Raw genomic sequence first — 19,150 nt, 5'->3', positions numbered from 1 at the left:
TTTAATGCATCAATTTTTTTCTGTAAATATGCAACTAATCTAGGGTGATAGACATGACCGCCTTGCATCCAGGTTTGAGCATGTCCCCCGAGCTTCGCAAAAAGCGACCTCAAACAAAAATATGTAATTTTTACCAAAGCCGCTACAGGTAAGTGACGTGCACCCTTTAAGGTTGAATTGATTGTCTCAGCCAAGTTGGTCGTCATGTGTCCACATCGATATCCACCATCATATGCGTTCGTCCACATTTCTTTATCGATGAAGCTGATGTAATCGTATCCTTCCTCGTTCTTCGCCTGCAAATCTTGAAGCATTGATTTAAACGTTTGAGGAAGTAGTTCGTAACCTGATCAAAAAATGTATAACTTACTAACTTGCTTTCACTTACCAATGCGCACAATTAATTGACGTTCATCATTCTTCTTGTACCTTCCATGATAGTTCGCAGCAATGTGTCGGAGACAATACCTATGTTGGACAAAGGGTGGTTGCCACATTGGATCCAAAGACTCCATTGCTGCTTTGATCCCAACTCCGCGATCTGAAATGACACAGATGTTTTCCCTCGTGATAACATGTACACGTAAATTTCGGAGGAAAAAAACCCAAGAATCTATATCTTCTCCTTCGACAAGAGCAAAAGCAACTGGAAGAATGTTGCGATTACCATCTTGGACAACTGTCAATAATAAAACTTGCTTGTATTCTCCATACAAGAAAGTCCCGTCGATCTGGACCATAGGCTTGCAGTATTTGACAGCATTAACGCACTGTGGGTAACTCCAAAAAACCCGGTAGAATTGGCTTCGATCGCGAAGAACTCGATCATTATGGTATGCATAAGAGGTTTCGAAGTCCACAATTGTCCCAGGATTCAACGTCTGCACCAGCCTAAACCAACCTGGAAGTTCGTTGTAAGATGCATCCCATTCGCCATGAAATTTGACAATGACATTTTGTTTTGCCAACCAAATGTTTTTATAGGAGACAGTGTACCCATACTGTGATTGTATAGCTGAAATCAACACTGCAACAACTATATGAGAGCTTACTTTTATCATGGACATGATGACTTGGCATATCATTTCAGAATCCAAGTTGGGATTATCTTGGTTGACCCCTCCAACACAACATGTGTGAGGACCGTTGTATACTGTTAGTTCTCATATGTTGTTTTTCCTCTTCATTTTCGATACGCGAACCATCCAATTGCATCCGTTTTCGCGTCGGACACAATAGCATACATATTTTTCGGTCGTCGATCGGTTGACTATGGACTGAACAGAATTACGGATATTGTAATTTTTTATAGCCATCATCTCTTCTTCTTTGCTTGAAAACTCAATGCCTAAAGATAACTCACCATTATTTATTGATGAGTAATATCCATAGTCACCGAGATGAGGCATATCAGCAAATTCTGACCCGTACATTGCACCATAATCAGCTTCATACATGTGTGCAGGAGGATCAGTTTGTGTTACATTTCCTGGAACTTCATCTACATCATCATCATCGGAGTTAAATTGCGGTGATTCTGGGTGAATGAATAGTCCAATCTCAGGACCATCCGCACCAGGCTCACGAAGCGGTTCTTCTGGTGGAGATGATGATTCATCCATGCGCTCTACATTTAGGTCGAAGAACCTACTACTTGCATGTATTCCCCTTGAACTAGAATGCATATCGACATTGAGATCGAAAAAGCTCGCAGTCGAATGCCTCCCTTTGGAGCTTGAAGCCATCGTGTCAAATAGAAACTGCACAGATTGTTACGTCGATGACATCTCCATATTAAGGTCAAAGAAATTTACAGATTAATGTCTTCCCCTTGAACTGGACGCGGTGTTGCCATACGAATTGTTCGTGAACCCACCTCGGTACATATCGTAAAGAGTTGCGGATGAATGTCTCCCTATTATGACATTAAAATAATTACACATTACTGTAGTCGGGCTGTCAACTTTTCAGCCAGCCCATAGTGAGAGCTTAATGATTAACCCCGAACAACACGCACTTGAACAAAATATGCATACATCTCAATAGTAACGTCTGAATAATTACTTTGAGCTTCAACCATCATTTGAACATCATCATTTTTCGAAAGTTCGAACGCTGTATAAATTAATAGCAACAATGATATAGAAAATTTGTACTGCAACGATTTCATTCTTCTACTACTTCCAACATGAATCTTCCTCGAAATCTTTGTTATCAACTCCTCAAGAGTTATATTTCTTTTGAATTATATTTTAACACGCTCATTTAATACAAAAACAACACCGATTTAATCTTCTCGAATTTCACCATCATAATAAACAGTAGCTGAAAGTCGCGTTATTCTTTGAGTTTAAAAGTACGACAATATTATATCTATAAAAAAAGAACCAAAACAAACTTGATTAAATAAATTATATATGAACGAAAATATAACAATAAATTTTTTACATATTAATGTAAATAATTTAAATAATATAATATTATATTATTGTCTGCATCGCAAAACTATTTCGACGTATGCTCCCGTTTTTTAATTTTACAAACATAAAAATTAATTGAAAATAATTAATATAATATTTTTTCAAATAATGATAATAAACAAGTATAATTAAAAAATTATAACAAAATTATCTTATAACAAAAAATCGAACGAACTTCTAAATGAAATATGAGAAAATTATCTTAATTATTACTCGTTGACAAAATTGTTGTATTAATTTATAAGTTGAGAAGAGAGATGCGAGGAGATATGAAAAACTTAAACGGCGGAGAAAGATATTTATAACCATATAAAGCGCGATATTGTACCGCGCTATATGTAATTATTCATAAAAGATATAACGCGGACCAAGAACTGCGTTAAATATAATTCTAATACGTGACGTACAGCATGGCCCCTGATCCGCACTATACCCCTACGTGACGTATAGTGCGACCCTTGATTCACACTATACCCTTACGTGATGTATAACGCGGATCAGGAAACACACTATACACACGTGTAACTAATGTCAGCGTATAACGCGATACAGAGAACGTGCTATACCCCACGTAACGCCAAATCAACATATAACACGGGACATAAGGCATACTTTACTGCTACAGGTATTAGATCAAAAAATATAATCTGAACGATGTTAGATCGATAAATCACCAATAATTTTTCGAGAACTTTAAATATTCTGCCATTGCTACATCTAACAAAAAAAAAATACAAAAGGGTGACAAAACAGGCCAATTCCTCAACGTGAACCCCTTTCAAAAGCATTTTTTATTTATCTCTACAAAACTAGACCAAGCCAAGGGCACACTACTATACCACCATACTAACTAGTAACTACAAAAGCATCCTGCCTCTTTTTCAAGTTTGCAAGAAACCCAAGTTTATTTCACCTTCTATCTTCTTTATCGACTTCATTCTCTCGTCTTATTCAGTCATTTATCAGTATCTTTTCATGGCAAATCACATGCAAGCAAAATGGAAGATTGAAGGTGACTAAATCCAGTCCCTAGGAAACCCCATCTCTGGAGGAAGATGATAATGGCAATCCTCTTGTTTCACAATACTGACCCCTTTCATGGCCTTCATCTCTCGGCTAACTTGAATCTCTTGTGATTGCCTATTTCTCAGACCTGTTAAAGATACAAATACACCGAACATGTGTAAATGAAGCAATATCCAAATATGTAGTGGCCACTAGAAATGTTATAGAAAAAGAAAACTTTCCCTTTGCAGCTACACCAAGCAAGAACAATAAGATTATTCAAAGGTATTTAACACTCACTAGCCCAAGTGCAAGTTTTATGGTAGTTCTCACCAAACTACAATAAATATTTGCATTAAATGGAATTTGATCAATCTTTACCATTGTTTTTAATAGCCTAATAATTTGTCAAATAGGTAAAAATTACAGTTGTTCTAGCAAATTTTACCTTTCATATAAAGACAATATTTTATTGTATTATTTCATGTTGAAAATTTTCTCATAAAAGTGTTTCACTGCAAAAAGTGAAACAACAATGAACAAACACTGCACCAGAAATGCAGCAAACAACTGCAGAAGAAAACCACATGCTTCAATGCCAAAACTCAGAACCCATCAAACAGAAGAAGTGAAAAACGAAGCAATTCATCTTCAATACCGAAAAAAAGGGAAAGGAACTTTACCTTGTTTCTTTTCGGAATCAAAAGTACTGTTAAGAACGCGAGGATGAAAAACTCCAGTGCCTCCGGATGTTCTCACCAAACCACCGCCTAACCTGTGCTTATAATTATTAAAACCATTTGCTTGAAATGGCAAATCCCGGTTTTGAAAAAGCCGGTTTTGTAGCCTTTGCAGAACCCTAGCTCTGGCTTCAACGTAGCTCTCAACCTACAAAAATAAATAATATCATACCATCATTACTGCAAAAAAGAAAGAAAAGTATTAAAAAATGTTAAGAACACTGAAATGTGAAAAGACCGTTCATTACTGGGGAAAAGGAAAAGCATCAAACCAGAAACCTTTCAAGTACCTGAGCTTGAGTTGGTTTCACGAACTGACATTCATAAACCGGTTTGGTCCCTCCAAGAAAAGGGCCGCTTCTGAAACCGTAAAAGCTTTGACCCGCTTCCAAACCACTCCTATTAACCGTACCGTAACAAACCGGTTCTTGAACCCTCTGCAAAGTGGGAGTAAGAAAGCAAGAAAACATGAGGAAGAAAGACATGGTTGCAACGCGTAAAGCCATGAAAACCAAGGAAAATGTAAAGCGTTTAGAAAAGAACCTCAAAGTTGACGGCTTTGGATAGTTTTTGGTGATGTTTAGGAAGTTTAAGCGCGGCGAAACGAGAAGCTAAGTCTTCCATGCAAGAGAAAGGGAGACGACGGGAGTTATGGTGGTGAAGGTGGGGCTTGATTTTGGAAGGGACGTCGTTGAGGAAAATATCAGACGGGAGCCAAAGTTCACCATCATCCAAATTTGGAGGAAAGTTTAGGAACTCATTCGCCATTGTTTTGGGGCAAAAGGGAAGTAGTAAATAGAGATTCCGTTTTTGTTTTCTGGGTTTGGGGGCCAGAAACGAAGCGTCTGTAAAGAGGGGCAATTTGTTTTTCAAAATGACGTTACTGCTTCTCTGCTTATAAAGGAGAGAAAGAAAAGGTCGATGCATGGAATGGATACAAAAGACTAGGCGTAAACAACACTGCTGGTCATTTTTATTTTTAGTCTCTCTGATTTAGACTTCTAATTTTAAAACAAATATAACTTGATCACTTATGTTTTCTATTTATTATATTTTGATCATTTCACTGTTAATTCTCATGACCCAATAACATAAATTTGACTTGACATTTAAAAAAAGATCAATTATATGTTTAGTATTTAAATGATTATTTTTGTTCCATTTTAGTATTGAAAATTTATTTTTATTTTAAAATCATACATAATATTTAGTTTAGATTTTATTTTGATATTTAGTTGTTAAAATTTTAAGAGAAAATCGCCTCAGTGACCAAAAATGCCTTATAATATACGATTTTAACCAACTTTTTTTTGGATTTGCCAAAATGACCAACAAAATCGCAACGCGAAATAAAAATCGCAACGCGATCCCCAGAATCGCAAATCAGTTTCCAAAATCGCAACGCGATTCTTGAAAATCGCAATGCGATAGTACAAATTCGCATTGCGATTTTCCAGAATCGCAACGCGAATATGAAAATCGCAACGCGAACACATAAATCGCAACGCGTATCCGTAAATCGCAACGTGTATCCGTAAATCGCAACGCGTATCCGTAAATCGCAATGCGCATCCGTATATCGCAACGCGTATCTGTAAATCGCAACGACAATACGTAAAATCGCAACGCGTATCTGTAAATCGCAACGCGATTTTTAAAGCGCCATTATAATCGCTACGCGTATTTTATTTTCAAATTACAAAAACGAATATTAAGACAAAATCCCGTAATCGCAACTCATAACCTAAAACCTAAAATCACAACTCAGTCTCATCTCCATCTCTCACTCTCTACGGCGAAATCCGTCCCCATCTCCGAAGATTTCCGTCCCCATCTCCGGCGAAATCCCTCACAACCATTCACGGTCAGAAATCCCTCACAATATTCAGAAATGGAAAATCAACCTCCGAGGGTTAGTTTTTTTAATTATTTTTATTTTGAAATTTTTGCATTATTGTAGGTTTTTCATATTGAAACTGATGATAAGTTTACTGGTCATTTCAATAATAGATTAACCATTTCACTTAGATTTCATTTCGCGTTACGATTCTCTCGTTGCGATTTTCATTTCGCGTTGCTATTCTCTCGTTGCGATTTTCAAGTTAGTATTTGTCTTTGTCTTTGTTCTGTCTTTTGGTTGAAGTAATGCAATCCATTCAAGTTTCAATTTGCAGAAGAGTCGCAACGAGAGAAATGAAAATCGCAACGTGAAAATGACTATCTGCAACGAGAAAAATGAAAATCGCAACGAGAGAATTGCAACGCGAAACGAAAATCGCAACGAGAGAATCGCAACGCGAAACCAAAATCGCATTGCGATTTTCATTTCGCGTTGCGATTCTCTCGTTGCGATTTTCATTTCGCGTTGCGATTCTCTCGTTGCGATTTTCATTTCTCTCGTTGCGACAGTCATTCTCTCGTTGCGATTTTCATTTTAACCAAAAGACAAAACAGTGTTGCAAATTTTAGTTTCAAGAATAAACTACTACTTTTTATGTTTATTGTTTTTGGTATATCTTCACAGTGTAGTTTTTGGTATATCTAACTTGGTATGTTTATTGTTTTTGTAGAAATTTTTTTCGGCTTCATTGACATTAAGGAATAAAGTTAGCCTAGCCACTACAATTGCTTCGAAGCTTTCACCTGCACAAAGACAATTGTTTGAGGAAACCTGCTTCGGGCCATGGCTGAGAGTACAGCATCTTGGTGGAGATGCTAATTTGACCCATTTGTGGCTTCAGACCATGACATCAAATCTACCCGACAGTATACAACGTGGTGAGGAAGAGATATGGTTTCATTTTCCACCAGCGTATACTTGTTTTGGGCGGAAGGAGTTCTGCTTAATCACTGGTCTACGATTCGGACACAATGATGTAGGCCGGTATACTCGTCATATCGCCCGCCCATCATGGTTATCCTGGGTTTTTCCGGATGAGTCAATGGAGAAGCCGAACCTACACGTCGACGACCTGAAGAAATTGTTTAATAAGAAAGCTGGTTTCACTCGGATGGATGACGTCGATGTTGTCCGAGTATGCCTTCTACTACTTGTGTATGCCGGCTTTTTAGGCAGAGAGGCCAGACAACCTATTCCTCGGGAGCTAATAATATTGGTAGAGGACCTGAATGCATGGAATCTGTTTCCGTGGGGTTCGTATATATGGAAAGCTACCTGGACTAAGTTGTCTACTGCCTTTGATGACCGCAAAATTTTGCGTGGCGATGGGTCGAAATACACTTTGTCAGGCTTTGTTTGGGCCTTTAAGGTAAGAATTTCTATATAATGTTTCTAAAATTATAATTAATTATTTAACAATTACTAATTTTGTTATTATATTATTTGTAGATTTGGATATTCGAGGCTTTCCCCAGCATGCGTACATATGCAATAAAAATGTCAAATGATATTCCCAGGGCTATTTCCTGGAAGAGGAAAAATCTGTTGGATTGGGAAGACTTAATACCATATGCGACAATAAATAATGTAAGTTAACACAAATACTTTCATATAATATATAAACAAGTTATTAATAGTAGACGTTTAACTTTGTTTGAGTTTTTATATTGTTAGGAGGCCAACATTCCATTACAAAGACTGACACCCACGGAGGAAGAGCTTGCCACTGATTGGTGGCAAGCTAGTCAGAGTTTTTTTGATGGCACAGATGATGAGCAGCATCCACTTCCTCCAATTCGAGAGCCATCACCTCACCCAGAGCCATCACCCGATCGACCCGACTATACACCTCTAGAACGAGAGCCATCACCTATCCCGTCACATCATCGAGCCTCTTCTCCACCATCACCTCATGATAGGCGACCGGTAAAGAGGCCACGACATTTATCTCCTTGTTCTCCACCTCCACGGGATGAGTTACGTGATGAGGTCAATGCCTTGCGTGAGGAGATCGGTACTCTACGCGATAACGATGGTGCATGGCGTGTGGAGGTGTCAACTTTACGTGGTGAGGTTGCCGCTCTACGTGAGATGATAGTATCGTTGCAGAATGAGGTTCATACTCTACGCAACGAGGTAAGTTTAAGATTTTCCATATTTAACTTAATGATAAATTTACTCGTAATTTCACTTAGATTAGCCATTTCACTTAGATTGCTTAGTAAATTTATTCGGTTGCTGCCAATTCTGCTAAACTGTGTATTCTTTAACACTGTGAAATAGTATTTGTCTTTGTTTTGTCTTTTGGTTGAAAGTAAATTTGTTCGGTTGCTGCCAATTCTGCTAAACTGTGTATTCTTTAACACTGTGAAATAGTATTTGTCTTTGTTTTGTCTTTTGGTTGAAAGTAAATTTGTTCGGTTGCTGCCAATTCTGCTAAACTAATACCATGAAGTCAGTATTTGTCTTTGTTTTGTCTATTGGTTGAAGTAATGCAATCCATTCAAGTTTCAATTTGCAGAAGAAGAAATAGTTTACTTTCGCAACACGAAACTTAAAATCGCAACGAGAGAATCGCAACGACAGAATCGCAACGCGAAACCAAAATCGCAACGCGAAACCAAAATCGCATTGCGATTTTCATTTCGCGTTGCGATTCTCTCGTTGCGATTTTAAGTTTCGTGTTGCGAAAGTAAACTATTTCTTCTTCTGCAAATTGAAACTTGAATGGATTGCATTACTTCAACCAATAGACAAAACAAAGACAAATACTAACTTCAGGGTATTAGTTTGAAACATATTTTTCTTTGTTATCTGATGCATTTTGTGAACTATGATAGAATAATGACTTGGGTGAATACAATGCAAGTTTGAAACATATTTGTATTTGTTTTCACTGTTTAAATATCATGTCTGTTTATTTACTGATTTTTGTATTTAATTATTTAGCGGCCCGATAGAGTGGATGCTTTACGTCGGGTTATGCTTGCACGACGGAGTTCACGCATCAGACAGCGTGCACGTGCTATTAAGTCTCCGTACACCCCAATAGTGCGAAGACACCGCAAGAAGAAGCCCGACTCGCCTGTCAATCCTCAAGAGTCCACTCCTATCGTTGAAGAGGCCCCCCCTATCATTCCTCGAGAGTCCCCTCCCACCGTTCAAGAGGCCACTGTCATCATTGAAGAGGTCCCTCCCACCATTCAAGAGCCCGATTCACATGGCGTCATATGTAGGCTTCTTGAGAAACCCTCTGACGTGCCGGACATAATGGATGAGAGTTGGCTCTCGTATAAGTTACCGGCTAGTACCATTCTGGTATCGGAAGTGGAGAGGAGACAACTACCAGACACAATTCTGGATAACACCCTTTGGGCTAAGACCGCAGTTGATTTTTATCTACATGAGCGGAGCCAGAGGTGTTTCACTGACATATGCAAGCTCACCGATGATATCTATTTGTTGCTTGATCGGTCTTGGTGGGGCGTATTATTAGGGGTCGAAGACAATGGCTATTTCGATGGGGGGGTAAGTCTTATATTTTTCTTATATTTCAATTTGATTAATTTTTTTTTAAATTTATGTAAGTCACTAATATATGTCTTTTTTTGTAAAACAGCATATCGATGCGTGGGTGACACGTCTTCTAATAATAAGAAAACTTAAGAAAAATAAAAATATACGATATACAATTATGCCGACGTCTTTTAACGCCGTTCACTTGAAGAATGCACGAGATGAATCATTTGATTTGGGCAATGGACAAGCTAAACTTTATCCTGCATGGTGGGAGGTCGATAAGGTTAGTATTTATTTTAGATTGAGTTTAAAGGTTTTATGAAATAAGTGCGCAAATGAATGAATTATTACTTATGATTGCAGGTGTTTATCCCTGTTTTGGAACGTAAACATTGGATTCTCGTCGAGCTTCAGCTCCCATCCCTTAAGACAATAGTGTATGACAGCATGATAAATTACATATCATTGGCTGATTTAAGAGATATTATTAAGGGATGGAGCTCTCATTTGGCTAAATTCTTGGATGCGATCAATTATTGGACTCGTTCTGGAAACAAGAAGCCAAAGAAACTCAATATTACAGTTATTAGAGATGAGACCGCGCCACAACAAACGGAAGGAGCCAGAGGAGATTGTGGTCCTCTCGTATGCTTGGCGTTGGAGCGTTTGACGACGGGAAGCACCAAGTATCTACCTCCCACCGATAGAGATAGAGCTGCAGTAGGCTTGTGGTTTCGGCATTATATGGCTAAATCGATATATACGAGACGCTGCCTACCTGCATCCGCGTTATAAAAATGTCCATAAACAATTGGTAAGTTTATAGACTTTTGGTTTGAAAATGTTTGGTTAAGTACCTAGAATTCAATAATTTGCTGTTTGTAGGTTTTAGATGTGTAGAAAGTGTTGTTTGAGCAAATGTTTGGTTTCTGCAGGTTAATCTCAGAAGTGAACTGCGTGAAAATGATGTATGGCTGCAAAAGTTGATTCAATAGTTTAATTGATTGTTTTTTGATTGTTTAATTGATTTGTAAAAGTTGATTCAATAGTAGATGATTGGAAATAAGAATTATTGCTTATTTTTTGATTGTTTAATTGATTTGTAAAAGATGATTTGTAAAAGTTGATTTGTGTAATTGATGCGAACATAATTCTTATTTGTGATTGTTTAATTGATTGAAATGTAATGGTTGATTTTGTTGATTTCAATCTGCATTATGTTGAAGGCAAAAATGACTATCGTAATGCGAAATGAAAATCGCAATGCGAAATGAAAATCGCAACGAGAGAATCGCAATGCGAAATGAAAATCGCAATGCGGAAATGAAAATCGCAACGAGAGAATCGCAATGCGATTTTCATTTCGCATTGCGATTTTCATTTCCGCATTGCGATTCTCTCGTTGCGATTTTCATTTCGCATTGCGATTTTCATTTCCGCATTGCGATTCTCTCGTTGCGATTTTCATTTACGCATTGCGATTCTCTCGTTGCGATTTTCATTTCGCATTGCGATTTTCATTTCCGCATTGCGATTCTCTCGTTACGATTTTCATTTCGCATTGCGTTTCATTTCGCATTGCGATTTTCATTTCCGCATTGCGATTTTCATGTTGGTATTTTCATTTCGCATTGCGATTCTCTCGTTGCGATTGTAATTTCCGTGTTGCGATAGTCAAATGCATGCCTAATAAGTGATAACAACTGAATAACAAGAGTTGGTTAAGTCAAAATGGTTGGCCTGAGTCATTAATTCAACTGAAAATGTTAAAAGTTCACACATAAAATCCACATAATACAACGTTTGCATTTAAAAATCACCTAAGTTAACAGTCCCAAAAGGTGAAGCCAATTGTGATTGGGATTTTAAAGATGATTGCCTTTTGCTTGACACCATATGAGCTTTGGATTTTGATGAGGATCCATATTTTGGTAGAGGAAAAGATGATTTTGATGGCACTGGTGATCCACATGTCAACCTTGTATGACCACTTTCCTTGCACCGACTACATGTCGATATCTTCTTCTCTTCACCCTTAGACGGTATACGATCGTGACTTTTTGGTCGGCCAGGTAGCCTTCTGTCCATGGCTGGTGGCAAAACTGTTTGTAAGTCATCTGGTATGTCCCACTCAGAAGGATGTGGAATAGGGTAGACAATCTCGGCATAAGTCTGTCGATAAACTTCTGTAGTGTAGCAATCCATAGCGTATGCGCTTGAATCATCTTGGTTTAAATGAAGAGCAACTTTATAACATGGCCACACGGATAACCAGATGTTTGCCATTTCATACAACTACACGTCTTTGCATTTAGATCGACTAGCCCATTTAAGTTATTATCCAGTACTTGAAACAAAGTGTTTAAACATGGTTCAACTCTCCATGACGTTGACTTCACAACACGTTTCGTTATCTTTTTTTCAGTCCATGGTGTAACACGATGTTCCAATGTTCCTGTAAATTTAAATAAACAATACTTAGTAAAATATAAATATGATAAGTTACGAATTCAAAGAAATAATACCTGCATGGTTTCTTTTCTTGTAGTACCACTGTTGAATAGAGGCTCGAAAAAACTCCATTAACATAGTAATGGGTAATTTCCGGGAATGACGACTTAGAGCGTTGATTGATTCTGCACTATTAGACGTCATGAAACCATATCTTGCTCCAAGTTGATGTACTCTTGACCATCTTTCAAACCCGACATCTTCTAGTGTTTGAGCACACTGAGGCAAAACACGTCTTAAACAATTTATATGCTTATTGAAATCCACTTCCCGATAAGCTTTTACAGCCTTCCAGTATGTCCATTTGTGCTTTTTTATACCAGCAGACCTTGATTTTAGATTTCTATACAAATGAACACCACAAAGTCCATGAAAAGCATCTGGGAAACACCTTCTAACAGCGTTGTCAATTGAGTTTGCCCTATCGGATATGATTGTCAGATTGCTAATAGGACCTATGCAATCCCTAAGATGCCCAATAAACCATGTCCATGAATCAGAGGTTTCAGATTTGCCAACCCCGTAAGCTATTGGCAATATCCCATTGTTAGCATCCATGGCTACTGCTAATAAGTTTACTCCAAGGTATCGACCTTTCAAATGTGCTCCGTCAACTATAATAACTGGGCGCATGCAAGTAATAAACGAACGAATCTACAAAATAATATACACAAGAAATATAATCATTTAAATGTGAAATGCATGTAACTAACAAAAATGAGTCAACAAAATTATATTGATTTACTAACCGTAGCACCAATGGCGATAAACAGCAACTCAAAGTGTCCATCTCTATCTGTTTTGATATGAGTTACCGACCCAGGATTTTTCAGCTTTAAATTGTGACAATAAGCCGGCAGTTGGGCAAACGATGCTTCTGGCGACCCCCTCAACAATTCCAAGGCATAACATTTGGCTCTCCAAGCTTGAGAATATGATATACTAATCTTGAACCGAGCATTCATGTCAGTCATAATTTCATGTCCCCGATATACCCTGCCATTCAAAAACATTAACTCAGCCAGAAAACCACCCAACACCTTTTTGTTTGCCTGTCTATGGTGAGGAAAAACTTGGGTTCTTGAACATGTATGTTTATCAATAAAAGTCCTAACTTGAAACATTTCGCAATCTTTTATTCTCTTTGCAATCATACGCCACGTACAGTTTTTGTCAATCATACACCTTGTTTCGAAACGATCTTTGCTTGATTTGTTAACTTTTAGTTGATAGCTATCTTCCACACATTTCGTATACAAAGCTATCTTCAAGTCTTCATTTGTATCAAAACAATCATCTTTCTTGATACGAATAACTTTTGTGTAACAATCAACTGCTTTCTTTACCAACTCTTCTTCCGGTATCTGAAGTAATTCTGGCATATTCCAATTATACGCCCGTGGCATTTTCTTTTCTTCGGGGACTTTTTCTTCTTCTTTTTCTTCTTCAGGATTATATGAATTACAGAATGGATGTTCAACATATTCATTCACAGTCGTAACTTCCTCCTCATTATCATCAACAATACATTCTTCGGCAACGGCTGTTTCATCATCAAAATTTGGGTATTGACCAATATCAAAATCATTACATGCAGGGTCTGTTTCTTCTTCTGAAACATCATCAAAATCCGTGTATTGACCAATATCAAAGTCCGGATATTGACCAAGACCAAATTTCGAATACTGACTAGTACTCACAATTTTTTCTGTTGGCTCATCATCGTCTAACTGGTCAATACGAAAACCGGAATTTGGTGCTGAAAGTTGATTGGGATTTGGATTAGAGAAAGGTTGTGGGTTTTGAGAAAAACTTAGTTGATTACTACCCGCTACTGACCCAACAATACTACTTCTAGGTTCAACAACATACAATGTAACATCATCTTGTGAAACACTAATGTAAGCAATGAATCGTTCAACATCTTCATTGTCGGTTAACAAATAAACTTTACCATTTCTCTGATAAGATAGCCTAAATCCACTTAGGGGCTCTAAATTCAATTTATTTGAAACATGTAGCATTAGAGTTTCATAAGTTAACTTTTGTAAAGACAATTTTAGTTGAAGATTCATGGGTAAAGGCATATATTGTAAAACACCATGAACATTATCCCATGACCCTCCAAAACACAAATCTATCCAAACATGATCAACATTAGATGATTTCATGGTTGTAAATTAATTTACTAAACAGACGAGCTGCGAAACTAAAACCTGTTGCCGGATTGGGAAGGATGTCGTTGGATATAGGAACGGATGTCGCTGGAGAGAGTGATAGATGGAGATGGAATGAGTTGCGATTTAGGGATTTAGTTTATGATTTGCTGCTGTTGCGTAGTTATATACCCAAAATTTCAGTGTTGTGATTTACAGATTCTCGTTGCGATTTACGGATTATCGTTGCGATTTACAGATTCTCGTTGCGATTTACGGATTATCGTTGCGATTTACGGATACGCGTTGCGATATACGGATACGCATTGCGATTTACGGATACGCGTTGCTATTTACGGATACACGTTGCGGTTTACGGATACGCGTTGCGATTTATGTGTTCGCGTTGCGATTTTCATATTCGCGTTGCGATTCTGGAAAATTGCAATGCGAATTTGTACTATCGCATTGCGATTTTCAAGAATCGCGTTGCGATTTTGGAAACTGATTTGCGATTCTGGGGATCGCGTTGCGATTTTTATTTCGCGTTGCGATTTTGTTGGTCATTTTGGCAAATCCAAAAAAAGTTGGTTAAAATCGTATATTATAAGGCATTTTTGGTCACTGAGGCGATTTTCTCAAATTTTAATGGAACTGTTGTACTGAATTTTTTATGGTAAATTATATCATTCATCACTCAATTATCTTTTCACTTTTATTTTGGTCATTGAAGTTTAATTTTTTTAATTTAATCACTTAATTTTCAAATTATTCATATTTTAATCACTATAATTTATTTTATTAATAAATGAGGAGTTTGTGATTTAGGGGTTGTGCTATAGTTTTTGGGTTTGGGTATAATTTTTATTTTATTTTTTTATTTTAATTATATATTATTAAAATAAAATAATAGCATGTGATATAAAAATTAATAAAATAAATTAAAGTGATTAAAACGAGAACAATTTGAAAGTTGAGTAATTAAATTGAAATTTTTTAAACTTTAGTGATCAAAATAAGAGTGAGAATATAGTTTATTGATGAATGATGTAATTTACCCATAAAAATACTATGCACAATAATTTCGTTAATTTTTTTACGGTAGGATACCAAATGAAACTTAAACTAAACGTTAGATATGATTTTGAAAAAATAAAATATATGTACTAAAATGAAACAAAAGTAATAATTTAAGTACTAAATGTGTAGTTTACCCAAAAAGTAAAATCTACCTAATATCCAATTACAGTCCACGTGAATTTAAAAGAAAGATTGTCATTATATTTTCTAAACGTCATTTATCTATCAATTTATGGTAGTTAAATAAATTCATTAACTTGAAAAAGGAAAACAATTAGCGAGGGTTTTTTTATTTGATTCAATTAATTAAAATAGGTCTTTTTAGTCCGGAGATAAACGAAATGATTTGTTCCTGCTTCTCTCTAAGTTCTTTTTGGGGTTTCAACCTCTGTGAAAGAAAAAATGATTCTTGAGAGATGTCTTATTGACTATTTACAAGGAGGCAGTTGACAATGGAAATTGTATCTCCTTCAAATGCACCTTGACTCCACTCGTTTTTTACAGCCAATCGAAAATATGGATGAATGTCATTGCTTCCGTTGATTCAAGCGTTTGGGGGGACTCGAGCTTGCGGGCCACACCCCCTAACACCAACCCATTCCTACAGCAACTTCTTCTGTGCTTTGAGTAAAGGCACTTTTCATATTGATCTTGTTGTTCCCCGATATAGGTCACTGTAATCGTATCTGAGACCCTCTCCAAATCAGGTACTCTAGTCGACTTCTCCTTCCTATATAAGTGGACTGAAGAGTGTTAAGAGTAATCGTATCCTATAAAAATTACAAATTTTCATATAGTTTAAGTAATTATTGTGTTTTATAATTATGATCAAAATTTTATACCACTGTAATTTTATAATTTTGCACATTCTAAATTTTAAATATAGTTTTTTAAAAGTTCACACATCTGATAAAATATCTTACGTACGATCTATGAATAAATCTAAGAGACAACAATCATTCCATATGAAATATCGAGTGATCCATACTCACTCTCCACCCTAATCCTTTCTCAAGCCTATCTCGTGCATTACATATATTGTGTCAAGTTAAAGACGGATTAGAAGGATAAAGGGACTTAGAGAGTGGGAGTGTTTCTTATCTTTCTCATAATTTTTTATTTAATAGTATTTTAGGGTTTCTATCAAAAAATAGTAATTTAGGTTCTATTAATTTAAACTTTAGTAAAACTAAATTTTTGTCCCTTAAAACTTTTAGATTAAATACCTAATAAATCTATATTGTTTTTAACTTATGTAACTTGTCTTTTTTTATATTTTATTTTTAATTCCGTCTCAAATTAAAACTCAATGGGTTGGGGGATGAAGTTAGAGCAAGGAAAGTATTTCACTCTTAGGGGGCGTTTGATTCGTGTAAAAGACTATTATTAAGGTGAGCAATCTTTTCTGGAATTGTATTCTCGTGTTTGATTTACGAAAAAGAATATTACTAGATAATTTATTATAAATAGTAGCATTTTTTGTTAAAATGATGAGAATGTCATTACTTTCAAATTTTTAATTATTACACAATTTCCGTTACTTCGGACAAAAATATCCCTAGGATAATAAATTATTTTCATACATATCATTCTTCGTTCTTATTCTTCATGTCTTACTCAAAATTATAAACATAATAATACTATTCATTGAGTTTGATTTAATAAAATATTAATAAATTTGAGTGGCTAAAATTATTTTATATTTTTAATATTTAATATATTAATTATTTATAATTTTATGAAGTAAAAAATGATATTATTGTATAATTATTTAAAATAATATTTAATTTTGAGTTATTAAAAAATAGATTTTACACATTAAAAACCAATATATTTGTTCGAGACTACAATATTATTTTTATATTATGTTTAATTTTATATAAATAAATATAATATTTATGAAAATTATTTTAAAATATAAGTTTGATATATTAATTATATGTTATATGTATTTTTCCCCTCAAAAGTTAGATAATATAATGACTAAATATTTATATAAATTTTTGTTTGAATATTTATAATTTAATATTAAAGTTTAACTTATTGAAAAAGCATATATCACAAGGATAATTTGATAAAATATGTATCCAAATAATTTTATATTTTTTTAACCAAACATTATAATCTTGCATTCCTATTAAACAAACCAAATAAAATAATATATCATTCCTAAAATAATATTATATTTCAATCATCTTATTCTAAAAAAAATCTTACATTATATGAACCAAATATCCCTTAATAATCGTGCAACTAGGCTGCTAAGATAGTTAATAGACTCCACCATTGCTTAGCTAGTAAAATCCCATCCCTCCGTCTTCTTTAAGCTTGCACATTTCCTCCCAACTTTTGCCACCAAAACTTGAAATTTTTGTATTTGAATTAGAATTGTCGGGTGAAAATGAATCTTAATATCTAATTCATCTTTTTAACTTAATACAGTCTTAAAGAGAAAGAGAAGAAAAAAAATATTGAATGAATTTAAGTTTAATTAACATTATTATCATAATATTTCAGAAATTTAGGTACGTAAACATCCGATGTAAAGGTTTAGATGCATAAGAGGGAGTATTTATTATAAAAGGGAGGGGGGGGGGAATCTGGGGATTGGGGGCGGGCTGTAAATTAGGATAAGGTGGCGAGGGTAATTACGAAAATGACAGAAGTGGATATGATACGCTTATGTTGGATATGGGGTGCTCAAAGTGAAAGAGAGTTGGATTGGCGTTTCTCGGGAACCAGGCTGAGTCAGTGACTCGTCAAAAACGACGCAACACGATGGCAGTGTGTCAATCCGTGGGAAATTCGGTGTTTAATGGGACCGACAGTCCAAATTGCCATTGTCGATTTGTTCAATTTTCCAATTGGATTCTGCAGGGAATTGTTGAACTTAATTCACCGTTCACTCATCATTGAATTTGCTTTTAGTTTAGTGAAATTGACTTTGTTATAATCATCTCGTAATTGGCTTTGCTAAGCTTTAAGCAAATTCAATAATTGCTTCCTAATTAAATCCTTGAATTTCGATTACTTCAAATTAATGCTGTGAATGAAAGAGTTGCCGGTTCAGTAATTGCTTCGTCTTTGAACTTCAGTACAAAACTGCAAATGCTTTTTTTCCTTTTCTGTATATCCACTGCTATCCAATCCATTAGTTGATTAATCTGGATCGGGTATCTCATAGATTTATTATGGGATGATCCTCCTAACTTAATTTGTTTCATTTAAACCCCTAATTTTATTTAAGAGACTTAACGTTTCATCCTACTCAAATAACAGGAAGTTGGTTAAATGCAAATGCTTTTTGTTTCTGTGACTGTCTCGGTGTGTCCCATGAACCGACTTAAGTTTGAGGTTCTAGCATATGAGCATGGTTTTAGGCATTGTAATGAAACTGTCCAGAGTAACACTGCTGACCTTGGCGGTAATAAGATCGGTGCAAGCTTGTTTAATGGAGTTATGTGTAGATGAAAATAGAATCTTTGATGAATATAATGAAACAAGATAAATTTTAGTTCATCTTAAGGCTTGTGTAGGGATATGATGCATGAACATAAGAGCTATACTCTTCAAACTATGAACATTTTAAGTCTATCGGCTTCGAATCTTTGGATCTCACAGGATTTATGACCATGCATATACCAATTGTCTTGAGTTTGTATTGTGCAGGGTGGTGCTAGTAACGGTGAAGATCTAAGAAAAGCAGCCATGAGAGAACTGAGAGAAGAAACTGGTGTTACATCAGCCGAATTTCTTGCA

General features: G+C 35.7%; 1 protein-coding gene across 1 annotated transcript; it reads right to left on the bottom strand.

The window, feature by feature from the left end:
• Positions 1-3,196: 3,196 nt before the first annotated feature.
• Positions 3,197-5,072, bottom strand: LOC120200772. The gene is made up of 4 exons (XM_039201522.1): positions 4,769-5,072; positions 4,516-4,662; positions 4,169-4,373; positions 3,197-3,633 (listed from the first exon to the last, which is right to left on the bottom strand). Exons 1-4 carry the CDS (start codon positions 4,991-4,993, stop codon positions 3,497-3,499), a joined length of 714 nt encoding a protein of 237 aa, XP_039057453.1. The 5' UTR covers positions 4,994-5,072; the 3' UTR covers positions 3,197-3,496.
• Positions 5,073-19,150: the final 14,078 nt, after the last annotated feature.

The sequence above is a fragment of the Hibiscus syriacus genome, unplaced genomic scaffold (genome assembly GCF_006381635.1).
Source record: "Hibiscus syriacus cultivar Baekdansim isolate YM2019G1 unplaced genomic scaffold, ASM638163v2 tig00006570_pilon, whole genome shotgun sequence".
NCBI lineage: Eukaryota > Viridiplantae > Streptophyta > Magnoliopsida > Malvales > Malvaceae > Hibiscus > Hibiscus syriacus.
The sequence above is the reverse complement of the archived record's forward strand: the minus strand, read 5'-3'. Positions and strand labels throughout refer to the sequence as shown.

Bases quoted from the DNA above. Each gene is read 5' to 3' on its own strand.
- LOC120200772 (XM_039201522.1), bottom strand. From the start codon at position 4,993: ATGGCGAATGAGTTCCTAAACTTTCCTCCAAATTTGGATGATGGTGAA. The intron at 4,374-4,515 runs GTACTTGAAAGG...TTATTTTTGTAG, and splicing joins TGAAACCAACTCAAGCTCAG to GTTGAGAGCTACGTTGAAGC. The intron at 3,634-4,168 runs GTAAAGTTCCTT...TATCTTTAACAG, and splicing joins TGATTCCGAAAAGAAACAAG to GTCTGAGAAATAGGCAATCA.